At 45.9% G+C, this 18,076-nt stretch overlaps 1 protein-coding gene across 5 annotated transcripts in view; it reads left to right on the forward strand.

Moving 5' to 3' along the window:
- Window positions 1–2,371: 2,371 nt before the first annotated feature.
- LOC147422904 (thioredoxin-like 3-1, chloroplastic) overlaps window positions 2,372–18,076 on the forward strand; it is a 56,784-nt gene continuing 41,079 nt past the window's right edge. For 2 of the 5 annotated variants that reach the window (XM_086501616.1, XM_086501619.1), the window contains exons 1-3: window positions 2,375–2,859; window positions 3,127–3,201; window positions 3,273–3,339. In XM_086501616.1, coding sequence (XP_086357742.1) covers window positions 2,564–2,859; window positions 3,127–3,201; window positions 3,273–3,339 — 438 coding nt within the window. In that variant the 5' untranslated portion in view covers window positions 2,375–2,563. Of the gene's footprint in view, window positions 2,860–3,126; window positions 3,202–3,272; window positions 3,340–3,619; window positions 4,240–18,076 lie in introns of those variants that run through there. The other 3 variants (XM_086501615.1, XM_086501617.1, XM_086501618.1) reach the window with 3 other exon arrangements.

Here is an 18,076-nt window from a genome sequence, read left to right on the forward strand (position 1 = left end):
CACATTTAGAGATTGGAAGGATTATCAAACATGATCTCATTTAGCTGGATACTAGGCGGACTTGGTTGCCCCCTTTTCGGTATCTCTAGATGCACCATCCCTCGCCCTCAAACATTTAAAGATTGGGAGGATTATCATGCATGATCTCATTCAACCAGATACTAGGAGGACTTGACTGTCTCTGTCACATGAGTCGGAGACAAAGATGGCTTTTATCGAGACCATCTTCTAAGCATGAAAAATGATGGGTTTATCTCATGCTCGAGGTATATGGAGACCCACCTATCTCATGGCATTAGATAGGTTAGTGGTTAGCTACTCACCTCATTGAACGAGTTGGAGATAAAGACTGTCATAGCTATATGGACACCCACCTATCTCATGGCATTAGATGTGTTATTGGCTAGTCACTCACCTCATCGCACTAGTTGGAGATAGAGACTGGCTGATACAAAGGTATATCCCTAGAGGAGAGATTATGCCAAGTTTGCCAGAGAGAGCCAGAGACAGAGGAGCACTATGTCTGCCAATGCACAACATACGATGAGATACATAGGCATCATTGATTCTTTAGAGAGGGATTTGGCAGGTTATCCCGCATCATGGATTAATATGATCAGAGATGCCTAGGTCTCTTCTTGCTAGAGGTCTGTAGACTTATAAACTACACTTAGAGTGGAGGACCTACACATAGGGGATCCAATACTCGGAATGGCCCACCGTAGGCTACCCAGCCACACCCTCATTGGGGCATCCTTCTTGATCGAGCCATCCAGCTTGATCCCTCTCGATGCATAAGGATGTGAGGGCCTTCACATCAAAGAAATAGTCTACATTAGAGGCTTCAACATCGAGGTCCCCCCCCCCCCGGAGAGCTGGCCATGGAGGAGATTACATGGGATGATCACCATTGTCTACTTTCTCCATTGTGCAAATCATTAGCCCTGAAGTGATTGTACCCCTCACCATATGCTTTGAGCTGAGATATTGGGTTGGGGGGGGGGGGGGGGGGGGGGGGGGGGGGGGGTGCGAGGGTATCCACGGGACTAATGACACCGCGTGTGATTGATGGTATATGTTCTCCATCAATGTGCACTATTATCTTTTAAGGGAATTAAATAAGAAGCGTGAGATGGTGCGGGCCCAACCCGAGGGATAAACCCACACCATCTCACTCATGGGCCAAGTATCTTACTATTAAGCTATTGTGCACCAATGAATCGTGGTGTGAACTAAGATTGATATGAGAAAAACCGATTGGGGGAGTTCACTTTGTGATTACATTTGGATTACATGCAGGGTTCACTTGATGTTCACATGGAAAGGCATGGATTATATGTAGGGTTCACTTGATGTTCACATGGAAAGACATGGGCTCACAACGTGTTCACACATTCGCTTAAGATTTACGGGCTCACTTAATGTTCACTTTAGGATCACATGAAGTTTACTTGCCGTTAACTTTTAAGTCCGATCACTTTTTGTTCGCTTACGATTTGATTGCGAATTGAATAGTGCATATCCGATCCCGCTCGCGACACCTGTTTGGGACCATTGATTCCACATGATATGTGGGGTGTCAATTAATCATGGGGATTTTTTTATTTTTATTTTTGTGGGGGGGGTGGTTATGCGTCAAATAAAAGGTGTGACGTCCTCTACACTAAGTGGCACGGGGTCTCTAATGATGACCCCATCATGGGATCGACGAAGGAGAAGTGAGCGTGTAGATCTAGAGGAGACCCGACAGCATCCAAAAATTTTGTGTGACAAGTCTTCCCAAAATTCGAACCCTAACCAGGGGACGCGTGCATTTCATTGAAATGCATGTGAGTTTACTTTTACTTATGCTTGCCTGGTTTTACTCTCTGGATGTCCCTCATCGCTATATCACACGGGCATGGGCAAATGGGATCAATGGTGGAGAGGAAAAGGCAAGGCGCGTCAATCATGGACCGTCACATCTGAAGTTGCCCGAATTTACCAATTTGCCCGAATTTTCAAATTTGCCCCGAATTTACTAATCAGCCCACATTTACAACATGACATACTCGAATCTCAACGTACGCATGAGGGCGTAGTGGTTAGTGCACATGGCTCGTGGTGGGGAGGTCGGGGTTCAAAATGTGGGGTACCGATCGACCCGAATTTACAAGTCTGCCCCAATTTACTTTTCTCCTTGAATTTACCAAATGCGCATCTGACGGTCCAGATCACCTCAGTCGTCGATCCCAGTTGAGCATGCCCGTGCGAGATAGTGTGGAGGATGGACGTCCACAGTCCGTGTTTACTTTTCTTGGATCCGACGGCAACCCGCGTCTCTGCTTTTGTGCCAGGAGTTCTCTCACGGGGCCCTTTGCCTTTTTGAGCTGAAATGTGGACGAACGAGGTTTGGGAGAATCGAGATGATGTGGCAGATTGAGATCTGCGGACTGCGCCAACCTGGTCGAGCAGTTATCATCGCGACTAGTGTGTGCTGGACAGTCATGAATCTTTTCTTTTTGTGTCGGAATACCTTCTTTCATTACTGAAGACTCAGAGAATCATTTTATCTGGTTTGGGAATGGCAACGTTGACTGGGTGTGCCCGTGCCCTGCCATCTGCACACAACTCATTGCTGCCAACCATCATCCAAAAGCGCACTTGCCAGTGGCGGCAGGAAGCGCAGGGGACTTTCATTTTACCCGGAAGACAACTCTCTGCATGCGTTTGTGCTGCCTCTGGGGTCTCATCATTGTCGTCCCCATTCCAGCAGGAGGGGAGCTTATCTGTGGAGCTGGAGGCCATCACCAGCCAGGAGCAATTCGATGCGGCCATGACCCTGGCCCAGGAGCACTCTCAGCCCATCATCATCGACTGGTACCCTTTTGCTACTGCTTTCATATTCACTTATGCAACCGTGGTAGCCCTCGATGGGAGAATGCTTCCCTGCATTGGCTACTTTGAAGAGCTACTTTGTATCTTCTGTGCTTTATGCACCTCGTACTAGACATGTTTTCTTCACTTGGCAAACATATGGGAGTGCGCTGTAAGGGATTATGTTCTTTAAACAACTTTGATGTTTGGCTCTGATTGATGTAACAACATTTAGTCCTCTCCTTATTCTGCCTTTTTCTGGTTGGGCAGGATGGCAGCTTGGTGCAGAAAGTGCATATATTTGAAGCCGAAGCTTGAGAAACTGGCATCAGAATTTCAACCTGAGTAAGTAAACCCTTTCATCTAAACTCTGGTTAATTTTGTCGTTTTCTGAATAGGTTGGTTTTTGAGTTTAGTGTGAAATTCTATTGCGTGGACGTTAATGCTGTACCTCAAACATTGGTGAAGCGAGCTGATGTTACGGTACTTCCTTTCAGCCTTAATCTCAACAACACATTTTTGGAAGTAGTATGATGAAGATTATTCAGCTTTATCAAAGGATTGTTCTAGTTGTGGGTAGGTGCATAGGTGTGAGTGAAGTTTGTTTAGAGTATGTTTTTTTCGTTTGATTTCCTCAGTTTCTTATTTGTTGGTATCTTCCCCTACGTTTTTGCCTTATTTGATTCCTTGTGTTCTTCGCATTGGTTTCGTTTGTTGGCTTGCCACTCTGCTCTCAACTAGCTCTACCACGTTTCTACCTCAGGTTTCCAAAAGCTTTTGTCCCCCGAGCCTGCTTCACCATCTTCTTGGAGTTCCCTCCTTAGCCCTGATCTGCAGGAGCCACCTTCAGCAAGTGGACTGGTTTCTACCCTGGCTGATAGGTCCTTGTCAGCTCCAATGCAGTGCTTTGCTATGCATCTTGTGGCGTCCTCTTACAACTTTTTGGTGATGTCAATTGCCTCTTCTCCCTCATCTTTGTCACTGACAACTCTCTTCCTTCTTTCTATCCATTGCTTGTTGCTATCAGGTTCTATCAGTTGGTGGATGCCCAAAGTTCGAGCTCTTGCCATTGCATATGTTCCTTGTCCTTTTCATTGATGGTGGTTTTTGACGGTTCTAGTTTTCAATTTTCATTAGAGGAGTTTGCTCTTGGTAGAATTGCCTATATTTCAGAGGGTGCTGTCATCCTCTCCCACTTAGCTTTCCAAAGGCACTTTTTACTCTCTTTAGGAGCGGTTTTAAATCTGGCTTTTAGGTTTTATAGTTTCCACGTGGCTAGTTATTTCCAGTGTTTATAGTTTCCAGATTATTGCCTTCGGGCCTACTTTGTAGTCAGTGATTTACTTGCATAAAAAATCGGCACCATTTGGGCGTTCTGAGGGACTTTTCAAGTAATAGAAGTCAGTTTTCTTTGTTGTGTGTGTGTGTGTGTGAGAGAGAGAGAGAGAGAGAGAGAGAGAGAGAGAGAGAGAGAGAGAGAGAGAATGAAATGTTATATTAAAGTCTTCAAAAGGCCAAAATGACCTATGAGACCAATCAGTTACAACGCGATGAATCTGATACAATGATTGAGTACCAAAAATAAAAAAGGCACTGAAAAAAGGGGTACTATAGAATCCTAAACTGCCATATGTGAGCTAACAGCTAGCTGGGAATGTGTAGGATACGAGTAGGGTGGTGAAAGTAGTGAATGAGGGCTACTGCAACTCAATGTGGAGCTAAAACACATTTTTTCCATCATCGGTCGCTTGCAGATCTCATCAAACTCCTCCATGGTAGTAGTCTGGCCGAGCGTCGTGCATGTCGGGCTAAAGTGATCCGAATCCTCTGATGCAGCCTCCACCGATGCTGTGTAGTCCTCCGCATCTGTGGGCATCTCGATCTCCCTAGCTCGATCGATCAGCGTGCCTATGGTGTGACGAGAATGTGAGCTCTGCTATGGTAACCGCTTCTCCGGCTGCCTACTGTCCGCTCTAAAAAAGTCTGTGATTTGTCTTTGGGGCTGGCTAGCCTCTCCTCGCATCAGGCTCTCTCTGTGTCTGCGCAGCTCAAGCAAAAACAGTCCTAGGCATCTCTGGTTCTCATACCCCATGACTCTAGAGAGTGGTCCAAGGCCCTCTCTGAATAGGCGATGAGAGCGGCCTCATATCTCATAGTAAACTGGGCAATGGCATATGTGTAGTGCAACTCTGTCTCACGCTCCATGTGACATAGGGGACATGTCCCGGCCTCTGCTGGACTCCGTTGTATCTACCAGTCTCTACCCAAAGTGCAACGGAAGTGAATGATGGTGTATGGCTCAAGATGAGTGCTCAGTGGTGCTCAAGGTTCCTTTTACTTAGCGGAAGGGAGAGCCTTCCATGCTTTAGTGAAAGAATGTGCAATGACCAAAACAAGAGTGGAATGCAAACCGAGTCAGTGCAAGAGAGTGCTAGAGAGAGAGAGAGAACAGAGACGACACCAGATGGGGTCCCAAACCCCCCTCCAAGGGCCCCCCTCTCTATTGTTAGAGATGTATTTGCTTTAGATTGCACAAGGTCTGGTACAATGTTTCTAGATACTGTGGTACTTGACGACGAAGGTTGAGGCTGAAAATGGAAAAAACGCTAGGGCTGAAGCTGGCTGAAATCTGAGCGTTGTGCAGCGCTGAAATGTGCAATTGTTGGCGATGACGATGGCGACGGTGAGGCTATGCTGAAAACTGATGGGCTGAAATATGGAATCAAAAGCTGAATTCTAAAAACGCTGGCCGAACTGTTGGCGCTTGTAGAATTCTGCGAAGAAAGGGGTGCGGGACGGTGTGGCACCATACAGCTAAGGTTGATCTGTTGGCGAGATGGCCAAGGCTGAAAACGCTGGCCTGAAACTCCAAAAACGGTGAACTTCCTTTCTGAAAACGCTGCTTTGGATGCACTGTGCTCTCCTTCTTCTTCTACCTTTCTCATGCGCCAAGGGGTCCCCTTTATACCAGCCAGATACTGGGTCAAGCAGCCTCCAGCCAGCCTCCGCGCGCACACACATAGAGAGAGAGAGAGAGAGAGAGAGAGAGAGAGAGAGAGAGAGAGAGAGAGAGAGAGAGAGAGAGAGAGAGAGAGAGAGAGATAAATTAAAATGAAATGAAATAAATTGTTATATTAACGTCTTCCAAAGACTAAAATGATTTATGAGACCAAAGAGTTACATCATGGTGAAATCTGATACAAGATTTGGATAAAAAGAAAGAAACTAACTAAACAGAAACACTGCTAGAGTTGGAAAAGGTGGGTATCAAGAGCCTAAGAGGTACATATACAAAAAGTGGATGTGTATTTTAGAAAATAGATACAAAATGGTGGATATGTGTATCGGAATCCGGAGATGGCTCGCATCGGTCGCTGCATGATAGTCCCGATGTCCTCCATGGTGAGAGTTTGCATAGGGCATCTCCCATGTCTCCCCGAGATAGATCCGATCCTCTGCTGTAACCTCCTCCGTGGATGGGAGCATCCCCTCATATTTGGCCTCCTAGGTCTCCCTAGGTATGTCGCTCGATCACTTAGTATACCTTTGCTAATGATGTGCCCTGTATCCCTCCTCTCTGGCTGGTCTCTTCTCTGCTCAATCTCTGGATGGAAGAACAACTGAGAGAGAGATTATGATAGGTAGCAGAAGATGCAATAAAGACAAACACACATTACAAGAACTTGGAATTACACTATGGATGACAGGACAAACGATGCCAGGGAAGGGGGTTCCTCTTCATAGGACAGACAATCTGTTTTGGCTGATTTGAGGACAAGACGAAGGCTCTTACTTTCCTCCAACAGTTTGATACGCTCATGCAGGGGGGAATTTTACAGAGGCCTCCAAGGTCAGGAAGCTGCCACTTTCTTGAAAGGAAATGTGCAATCATGGTGGACAGCTTTGTTGATGCAAGGATAGGCACCCGCCACATGACCCACATGGGTTTACTTCAAGCGAATGTTTGCATCTGCATGGTTGTCAAATGAAGTTGAAGCTGATGTCATGACCGATTGGCACCAACTCAATGTAGCTACTTGCAAAAGCTTAGAGGAGTACAACCAGAAATTTTGTAAAGCATTGCTTTCAGTAACTTCCTACAAGTTTGTGCCATTGACAGAGCAGATATAGTATTGTTGTGGGCTGTCTAAAGGGCTCAGGAATTATTGTATAAAGAATAAAGTGGCCACCCTTACTCAGCTTATGGAAGTTGCCAACGCTGGTCATGCCTTGTTGAAGGGAGAAGACAGCAGATTCCAAGGCAACGTGAAAGGGGGTCGGTCAAAGAAAAATTCAGCAAAGAGGTCCTTTGCAAAATCGACTCCTAAAGCTTCCCAGGGGTCAGGAAATGTAAAGAAGGCTAAAGACTCAGCCGAGTCTTCTGGAGGACAGGCCAAAAGAAAGAAAAGTTAAGGGAAGGTTGCAAGACGTCATTCGGTGAAGTTCAGAAACTATCCACCTATGGATGCAAAGTGGATGGAAGAAAGTGAACTAATAGAGTCACCAAATGTATTTTAGTTTTACCTTGAATCCTTTGGTTTACAACTCACGTATTCTCCAACTCAGATCACTTCAGTAGAGCAAAGGTTAAAGGGTTTGATACGTGCTGAAAAGAGGGGTGATGATAGAGCTAGCACTTCACATGTATATAAGGATTCAATGCAATAGAAGTGTACATTGTTTGACAAAAGTATGAAGGCCTCATAAGTCATTTGTACACATGTTTGACAATCTTTCTTGCGGATACATATGCTAACCACACTAAATCGTTTGTGGCATGTATAAGATGCATGCAATCGAGGACGTTTGCGATTGCAAGAGGGGGGTATGTCACAGACAATGACAACCACTATATATATTTGTTGGTTTCTTTTTTTTTATTTTTTCAAAAATATTTTTGGGACCCTCTTGTTGAAATCACAAATGCTCGGACATCGCATGGCGAGTGTGAAACAGTCGTTGGCCAAGAATTTCACCCACAGAGTCAAGGCCAGGAAGCCACGAGATGGTCGGGCCGATCGACAGTGGAATCCAACTAGTAAAGAAGTGGCTAGGCTCACTTAAAGTCATTTAGGCCCCTCGGCAGGACTTTATTATAAGTTGGTGGGTACTAGGAATTAAACCAAAAGGAGCAAACTGGACACATGGCAGTAGGAGAGCAACCTGCAAGCCAACTCAAGTTCCATAAGTCTTATCCTAGCTGGGGGTGCCCAAAAATGAGAGAGGAGCTGATTTTAGATAAGGAAGTAAACACAGTGTGTGTGTGTGTGAGTAGTGGGTGCAGGTGATCACAACTTTAATGGAAAGCTTGCCTTCTCCCTTGTCTCATGCAGCGCGATGATTTGCTCTTGCACATCTTTCTCTCCCCTTCGCACATATGGTACTGCCCCTCTAGTTGGGCTTCTCAGATGACCATGTACAATCCTGGGGGTTTTATGCGCGTTTGCCAAGGCAAGAGCCTTCTGTATAGGAATCAATTAGCTAATCCCCTTCATGTACGCACAGTTCCATCGCGAAGGAATGCAAAAATGGAGGGTTTTCTCGCGTGAAAACTTGTCTGATTTACAGGGGAACTGTCCCATGGCGTGCGGGAGCTTCTGAGACACGCGTAGACGTGTTTGGTCCGCTCAAAATGATGCGAAACAAGGAATTGCAGCCTGTTATGTTTTTTTTGCATATTTAGGGTTTTGCACCTAAACTGCAAGGTAATGCCAGGGGAACCTTGAGAAAGCCTTGGATGCTTGTACAAGACAATTTATAGAGATTTCCTGGCGTGGAATCTCGTTTAATTCAAAACGCAAGTGACCCTACACGTGTGGGAGCTCGAGGGCTATCCACAGGAGTGATCGACGCTCGAATCGGAGCGCAAAACAGAGAATTACAGCTTCCTGTAATTTTTTGCAGGTCAAGGGTTTTGGCCAGTTTTTATGCCCAAGAGCTTTGGGGAAGCTAGGAAATCACCGAACAGGTGTTTTGGTGCAAATTGGTGGCCAAAAACAGAGATTTCAGTGTGCTGTAATTTCTCGCCAGGTTTTGTAAAGTGCTCCAAAGTGCGTGGAAAGTCACTGTTTACTTGGGATTTTGTCCATGGAGACTTCTAGTGTGGTTATGTTGCAGAATTATTTCGGTTAGAGTAGAGGAATTTCAGTCCGATAAAAGTGGGATAGCTTGTAGGAGTTTACAAGTTTTTCTCAAGTGCAATAAGAATAAAGAAATACCGAAAAGGGCAGTAGTGTTTGGGGCCAACAGGGTGTCGCTGTCTGCTTGGGAGCGCTGGAACTGCCAAGCCGTGGTTTGTTTGAACTTTGAAGTGTTGAATTCCTATCATAGGTTTCTTTGTGAAGTTCCTTTGTGTCTTAAAGTTAAACAGAGTAAAGATCGAGTGAAAGCTAAAGTCTACCGCCCTACGGGCCTCTCTCTCTCGCCCCCCCCCTCTTGTGTGCGTGTATGCACGTGCGTCATCTTGAAATACGGGCCACAATCACTTAGTTGTGGTACCGAAGAATTATTATGTACATAAGAGTGAAGCTTTGGCTTGAGGGGTGCCATCAACAATGATGTAATTGTGCCAATACGAAAGTTGTTGTTGAAAAGTTCGACACTTGTCGTATTGGCATCCCTAAAATCATATACATCAACTGGAAGATGCCTTCAAGATTCCCTCTGCCCTCATCACCTAGCCCTCACCTCCTATTTGCATCGCTAAAACCTTCTCTCGCCTACGTGCTGCCCTTCTCTACCTCTCAACATGTCCCTGAAAGCCTGCAAAATCTGCCTTCCCTACAAGCCTGCGTCTAAGCTTCCCCTACTACTCATGGAGCTGCACCTACCGAGCAGCCCCCCCCCCCCCCCCCCCCCCCACCCCCATGTCATCTCCACTATGCCTGTGTCGAGGCGAGAGAGAGAGAGAGAGAGAGAGAGAGAGAGAGAGAGAGAGAGAGAGAGAGAGAGAGAGAGAGAGAGAGAGAGAGAGAGAGAGAGAGAGAGAGAGAGAGAGATGAAATGAAATGAAATGTTATATTAACGTCTTCAAAAGGCCAAAATGACATATGAGACTAATCTGTTACAAAATAGTGAATCTAATACCATGTCTGGGTACAAAAGAACTAGAACAAAGATACTACTACTAGAATCCATCCTCATCTGCACTATGGATGTCGAGAGAGTATGGCTTGAATCCTCTGTTGTAGTCTCCATTGATGCTGTGTAGCCCCTCTCCTCAATCGTAGCTGTCTGGATCTCCGTAGCTCTAGTGCTTGGTCGATGAGAATGCCGATAGTGGTCGAATGAGTGTGGGCTGAGCTCTGTAGTGATGGCTGCTCCTCTGGCTGTCCCATATCTAGTGAAAAGAAATCTGTAATCTGCCTCTGGGACTCTCCCTCTCTCTCTTTCTCTCCCCAGTAAGGTGTCTCTATATCTGTGTAACTCAAGTAGATATAGCCCAAGACATCTCTGATCCTCATAATTCATGACCCTAGAGAAAGGACCGAAACCCTTCTGAATAAGCAGTGGAAACGGCCCCGTATCTCATAATACATTGTGCAATGACATATGTAATGTAGCTCTGTCTCTGCCTCTAGGTGGCGTAAGCGGCATATCCTGCTGTCTGCTGGTATCTCTCTAAATCTACTAGTCTCAATCTCCAGCTGATGTGAGGATGTGCGTATCTGACCAATGGCACACCGCAAACCATGAGACATATGCGTGTCCATGTAGCTGGGTCGAATCACAAAGCCATCAATTGTGAGGTGGAGAAGATGCTCTCTATAGAAATCCATCTTCATGCCCAAATCCTGTGGCGGCTCTATCCATGTCCTCTTGGTATCCATTTGAATCAGGTCCTTACGAATGAGTCTAGTAATCTCCACCCATGTAAGAGACCTCGAGGGTGCCTGAGAGAGTACTAGAAAGGGGGCAGCCTGTTCATGGTGAAGCCATGCGTCTGAAACCATGATGTCATCTTTGCATACCGGCATGAAGTGTCCCCCTCAAGAGCTAATTGTCTGGAAGACTCAAGGGCCAATCTAGCATCTCTCTCTAGTGGTATCCCACAAGCTGTGCACAAAGGAGACTGACCTGGCAAGCACCTCAATCTCCATAGGAGGGGTAGCTAGCTCTGCTTGAATGATAGCGTGGGGTACGGAGGCCTTGGCTCTGATCAGTCGAGAGATTATAGATACCAAGGGCCTCTCCTTAGTCTCCAACCATCCTGGCCTACAAACGGTCCCAATATATGCACCCCATACTACATAGCTAAGGCTACTAAAGTATCAAAGAGCCATAACTTTGTTCGAGCTTCCTGGAACTGAACCTGCAAACACATCCTCTCCAAGCCTCCCAAGGCCGCAAAAGCTCTAGTCAGTCTAGTCTCTACTGCTCTCCCCTAAGAAAACCTCGGCCCAGCGAAGACAACCCCAAGGTAAGTGTATGCATTTGTATACTCTACAATCTCCTCACCATATGTGAAAGTCGGTGTTGATCTCCTGATCCATTGTGGTGTGGTGTTAAACATTGTCACCAGGAGGTGTATTTTTCCTGTTGCCTTCTGTAAATTTTTATTTTTACTTCTTTTCCCCGAAACCCTTGAAAAGGTGCAAGTGGACATTGCATGGCAAGTGTGAAACGGCTGCGGCCGAACAGGTTTCTCGCATCAGGAATCTAGGTCGGTCAGTCTGGGACTGGTTGGGCCAGTTAGCACTGAATTCTGATGAGTATGGAAGCCTGTGTGCGCCAAATGAAGTCTGGGCCACTCAGAAAGTCACTTATAACTTTATAAGTCAGTGGGAACTAGAGAATTAACTCAAAAGGGGCAAACTGGACACTTGGCAGGAGAAGAGCTGCCTGCAGGACACCTCAGCAAGAGGAGGTGCCCAAGAGAGAGAGGGGGCTGATTTTTCACTCATTAGTGACTTACAATGTGTGTGTGAGTAGTGGGTGCAGGTCTATAGCTTTAATTAAAACCTTGCCTTCCCCTTTGTCTCATGTAGTGCGATGACTTGCTCTCGTGCATCTCTCTCTCCCCTTTGGCACATATGGTAATGCCCCACTAGTTGGGCTACTCAGATGAATATGTACAGTTCTGGGGGTTTATGCACGTTTGCCAAGGCAAGAGCCTTCTGAACAGGAACCGAATTAGCTAATTGCTAATCCCCCACAGGTACGCATAGTTCCATCGCGAAAGATTGCGAGTTCGGAGAGTTTTTCTCGCGTGAAAACTCGTCCAATTCACAGGGGAACTGTCCCATTGCGTGCGGGAGCCCTTGGGACATGCGTAGGCGTGTTCGCTCTGTTAAAAACGATCCGAAACAGGGAATTACAACCCGCTGTGTTTTTTTGCAGGTTTAGGGTTTCGCACCTAAACTACAAGGGAACACCAGGGGAGCCTTGGGATGCGTGTACAAGCTTTTGGGCACCCGGCAGTGAAAAACAGAGAATTACAGCTCGCTGAATTTCTGTGACAGCTCACCAGAAAGCTTTCAAATAGCGAGGGAATCCGCCCTAGACAAGTAATTTTGACCTACAGGGGTTTTTGCACCATTATGTTGCCGAAATCAGGTCGAAAACCTGGGTTTTCAGCCGTCGCCAGGTTTGGACAGCTTAGTGAAAGCTTGTACTAAGTGGTTGGATCGTCTACCTTAAATTGAATAAAGAAATACCGAAAGGGGCGCCAGTCTTTGGGGCCTACAGGGTGTCGGTCTCGTGTGCACAGTGACATTCTAGGCGTTGGACGCAACTGTGTTCTCTTTCCTTCTCAGTGCTCTGTGTAAAGTTAACAGGTAATTGAAATAGTACCGCCTTCTACGTTGTACAGGCCGGTTATATGGTTCCATCGACGGGATAGTCACCTTTTCTTCAAAAAGTGCAGCGTGGATTGTTATGGGTGAAAGCAACACAGAGCTTGTCGTTATGGCAGAGAAGAGAGACCAAGTACCTGAAGAGGGATCTTCCTCATATGGCACAGGAGAAAATCCCTTCAACTCTTCAAGAAGAGGACAGGTTGTTTAGAACTCAACTGCGTTGCTGCATGGACATGTTTCACCAATTGGCTAACAATCCAAAGATGCATGAGTTCTTACAGGCTCCGACACAGGGTTTTCAACCTCCTACACAAGGTATGACTGAGCCGTTGCAAGAAAAGGAGATTTCCAATGCGCAGAGGACTCATGATGCTCGAGGGAAAGCCCATGTGATTGAGCAATTAGCGGTGTCCAATGATCCAAATCAACTTGCTTTAGTTGGACAGGAACCGTTTGTGAATGGTCAAGGGAGTAATGAACAAGCTATGGGTCAGACCCTTCCATTACCTAATACTTATCCGGGTTATTTTGAAGGTGGTTTAGTGTTTCAAGCTATGGCTGGACCTTCACAGGTTATATGCCAGGGAATGTGTTCGGGACGATGCAAACAGGCATGGGTAACCCTACGCACGCGAACATGGGTGTCCAACCAGGTTTTAAGGGTGCTTATGGCCAGTTTCGAGTGCCTAGAACACAATTTGGTAAGGTTGGTTTTTCGCAGCCATAGTACATACGTACAAAATGCAAATACGACAAGTAAAACAGTTGATGCGAGTGCTGGAATGAACAATCATGGGAGCACCACTATTACAGGCACCTGTGGCTCCTTTGAGTCAGCCTAAGGATTACAAGGAAGGTGGGTAGGGAGTGAAGTTTGAAACTTTTAGAGAAATTGAGGACCAATTGAAGGCTTTGACCTTCATACAGCCGTCGATGCAGCTTATGCTGGAGGAAACTTCACGGAATCTTCAAAGATACGCAAGGCTGTCACTTTCTTGAAAGGGAATGCGCTTCAATGGTGGACCGCATTGTTGAACCAGGGTCAAGCCCCAACAACGTGGGTCCAATTCAAACAGCTTTCTGCGCCTGCATGGTTGACAAACACTTTTGAAGTGGATGTGATGACAGAATGGCATGAGTTGAATGCTAAACAGTGTGCAAATTTGGAAGAGTACAATAAACAGTTTTGGGTTGCACAGTTGTTAGTCACCTCTTACAGGTTTGTGCCATTGTCAGAACAGATTGAGAAGTACTGTTGTGGATTGCCCAAGAAAATCAGGGACTACTGCACAAAGACTACTGTCATGAATATGTTTCAATTGATAGAGAATGCAAGAGTGGCCAACAATCTGTCGAAGGGAGATTCCGATGGATTTAATAGCCACAAGAAAGGGTCCCAGGGTAAACAGTCTTTAGCCAAGGGCAATGTTGCAGCAAAGCCTTCTGAGACTCCCACAAAGAAGCCCTCCACTGAAGAAGTTGATACGTCCAAGAAGCAGTCTAAATCTTCTTCGGGACGAGGACAAGGACAAAAAAGGCATTTTTCTGGCAAAACCTTTGAAGAAAGGAAAGCTCTTAGGGAGGCCAAGAAATGCTACATTTGTGAACAGGAAGGACATTTTGCAAATGAATGCCCACAGAAGAAGTCACAGGATAAGGATGACAAGTCAGACCATGAAGGCAAGAAGCCAAAGCCGAGTGCAGGACTTGTCCCAGATTTGGTTGGAGACCAGCCAAACATAGATGCCACGGAACTGTGCAGTGTGCAGAGCTTGGGGCAAAGTTAGAGACCAGACAGTGATGGTTTTCTTTGATCCAAGAGCCCGTGCAAATTTCATATCACCAGAATTGGCATCAAAGTTGCGCATTCATTCAGAGGAGATGGGTATGACAGGGGAAGCAGGTTTGGCATGCCCATGTCATTCAGAGCATGTTACTTCCATTTTGGGGAAGCTTCGTCTGCACATTCAGAGTTATGTGGATGTAGAAGAATTTCATATTATGCCACTTGAGGGCTGTGATGTGTTACTTGGTATCCCATGGTGTTACAGGTTGCATGCTATGGTGGATACTTACAACAAAAAGATTACCCTTGTACATAAAGGAAAGACTCATGTCCTTGATGTAAAGCTTAAAGGCGAGTCTATTCCAGTTGTTTCTGCTTCTGCTATTTCATCTGTAATAAAGAATCATCTTTCTGCGTACTTGATCTTTGCAAAAGAAGTACCTGAAGTTGTATCTAATTTGTCTACCTTAGATAAAGACAGGTCAACTTTTTTTAGTGGTTTCAATGATTGTTTTTCGGACTCTTTGCCGGGGGAGTTACCTCCTGAGAGACTTGAGGATCATACCATAGCTCTTATGCCAGGTTCTAGTCCACCGAATAGACCACCATATAGGGTTAGTGCAGCCCAACAGAAAGAGATTATGAGTGAGGTCAACGAGCTTTTAGAGAAGGGGCTGATTCAGCCCAGTTCATCCCCTTTTTGTTCGCCTATACTGTAGAAGACTGTCTGAGGTGTTGCCCGTTCGGGCATTGAAGTCCCTAGGAGGATGATATCACCATCCCTAGAAAACTCCCATATCTCATCATCTAGTATAGAAAAAGGCGACTGTTCTTTGGATGCAGCATATACTGACGTACTGGGGGGGGGGGGGGGGGGGGGGAAGTAACATATGGCAATGTTTAGAAATCGGCATGTGTCAGCTCTAAGCCTCACCCACATGTATCTAGCATGATCATCTCTCCATACAATATGTATTAGTGGCTGTAGCTCCTCCCTAAATAGCACTGCTACTCCTCGTGAACCTCTATTCCTGTGCTCAGATCTCGCGACTGTCCTGTGGGCTGTCTCCCATCTGTTTCTTACCACATGTGGCATAAGCTGTTTAGGGGCGTGATGAGTCTCTGAGAAGAAACAATGTCCCTGTCTCTGAAATTGTCCTCAAAGGCACCAACGTCCAACCTCATAGATCCATTACAATTCCAAGTAACCATCTTCAATGTGGTCTCATAGGTCTCACACTGTCATGTAGAGCGCCGCTCTACAATCACCAGCCAACCATTTCTGTAAAAGGCCACCTGAAACCGGCCCGTAGGGCGGTAGACGTAGGCTTTCACCCGAAACTTTACTTTAGACTTTAGGGGACACAGAAACTTTGCAAATAAAAACCTATAACGGGAATTAACACTTCAAAGACGTCGACAACCTGTAGGCCCCAAGAACTGGTGCCCCTTTCGGTATTTCTTTATTCCTCTACAGGGTAAAGTTACAAAACTAGAGTCCTGGGGAACTTCACGTGTATCCAACTAGATCACACCTGTTCTGGTAAAAGTGCGACAGCATAATGGCCCCAAAACTCGCCCTGAACAAATCCCCTGCTGGAACTCGCTGCCAAAGACATAAACCCTCTGTTTTCAGCCCAAAAACAACAATTACAGCTCGCTGTATTTACTGGTTTTGCCCATGTTTTCAACCCTAAACAGTCCGACAACTGTCCTCTATCAATGGGGCACTGTTCCCAATGCTTCTGGCATCCATACAGCTGCAAAACAGTCCAAAAACAGCGCATAACCAGCACTGAAAATGCACTTGTAAGGTTAGGTTATCACAAGGTTAGGTTATCACCCTCACTGGTGCCTGCTTTTGGAGTAGCAATTAGCTACTCCTGTTCTTGCTCAAAGAGGCTCTTGCCTCGGCACAGAAGCATAAGACCACACAACTGTAAATAGGTCAAATGAAGAGATCTCTTGTGGGGCATCACGTTACTGCACGTAGGGGAGAGAGAGAGAGCAGTGTAGAGTGTGCAGGACATCACTTCTTGCACTACATTGTACATGAGAGGGAAAGCTTGCACACAATAGCTCTTAACCTGTGACAGAGACTAAAAAATGCGCCCCCTTACTGAATTTTACTTGGCTTCCCTTCACAAAAGTGGAATTTTGCCACTTGGCACTCATGCATGCATTTTCCCCGCATTGGGCTTCCAACTTATAAATCTCTCAACTGGTAAACAATTGACTTTGTAGCAGAGTAAAAAATGTTCCTCTTGTCATTCCGGAGCTAATGACGCAAACAGATTTCATGGCCCAAAATAGCAGTTTCCTAAATTATAGGAGATGCCTCCATTGGACTCTCACTGGTCATCTGACCATCTTTCACCACTGGGACCACGTCCAAAAATGCAATGTAGCCCAGTTCTCAGGTGATTTCTTGTGGGTGACCCCACCTTGGCATTGTGCCTCCACCGAGTTAGTTTCCTAGTATCCACCAACTTATCAAGTGCGGCGAGGGGACCTAGACTAAAGCCTAGACACCCTTTTACTACTCGAATTCCAGTGCCGACCAACTTCCTGTTTGTGGGTGAAACTATTGTTTCACACTGGCCATGCAATGCAACTTCAGAAAGAGGTCTCAAAAATTAAACGAAAGTCATCGGAAAGAAACCAACAACTAAGGTTAGCAGTTGCCACGTCCTCGTGACACCATCTTTCCTTTCTCCCTTGCCGCCGTAATCTCTGGCATTACCTCTCTCATATGTGCAAGCTGTGAGAGAGAGAGATCATCACCGAGAAAAATACCTTTCTTCTTGAGAGTAGGCCTCTTTCTCAAGAATTCCTTCTTCTCTTCCAAGGAGGGGAAGTGTAGTATGAGAGCTCTCCCTTTTGAAGATTCTCCTGGGCCATCACTCTTCTTGCCCACTCTCCATGCCTTTGTGTGTGAAGGCTTGTTCACCCCCATCATGGATGTGAGGCTTGTGGTGAAACCGGCCTGTTCAAAAGAAAAGGGCAGTGATCTACTTTCTGTTCAATGCTTTCACCCAATTAAGTAGTCGCCCACTTTACTTGTACTTCACACACAGAGAAAGAGAAGAACTCGTAGAAGCTAGATTGCTCCTGTGCTGACTCAAGACTCTAGATAGGCCCCTAAACAGGCGCCCCTTGCGGTATTTCTTTAATTTGGAGAGAGGGAATTACAAATAGAGTCCCTGGAAAGCAACACCTGTATCTATCTAGTACATTCTAGTTTCGGCAAAATTTCGGTAGCATAACGGCACCAAAATTGATCCGAAACAATTTCCAAGGCTGGCACTCTATTCCACTGGCATAGTCCCTCAGTCTAGAGCACAAAACAGTAAATATTAGGTTGCTGTAATTTCTGGTTCAGCTCTGTTTTGGACTCACTGTGGTCCCTATATTGTTCCCTGCCCCTTGGGCCAAGCGCCCTTGATTTTGGTAGCATTCCGGGCACAAAACAGCCCCAAAACAGAGTAAAAACAGCAAGCAAACAGTGCTGAAATTACTGCGTAATCAAGAGGTTATTACCCTCTTGGGTGCCTACTTTGGTGCAACAGCTAGCTACACCTGTTCTTGTGCAAAGAGGCTCTTGCCTCGGCACGAAAGCATAATTCCTCATAGCTGT

This window comes from Adiantum capillus-veneris, chromosome 26, assembly GCF_014529385.1.
Source record: "Adiantum capillus-veneris isolate H3 chromosome 26, ASM1452938v2, whole genome shotgun sequence".
Lineage (NCBI taxonomy): Eukaryota > Viridiplantae > Streptophyta > Polypodiopsida > Polypodiales > Pteridaceae > Adiantum > Adiantum capillus-veneris.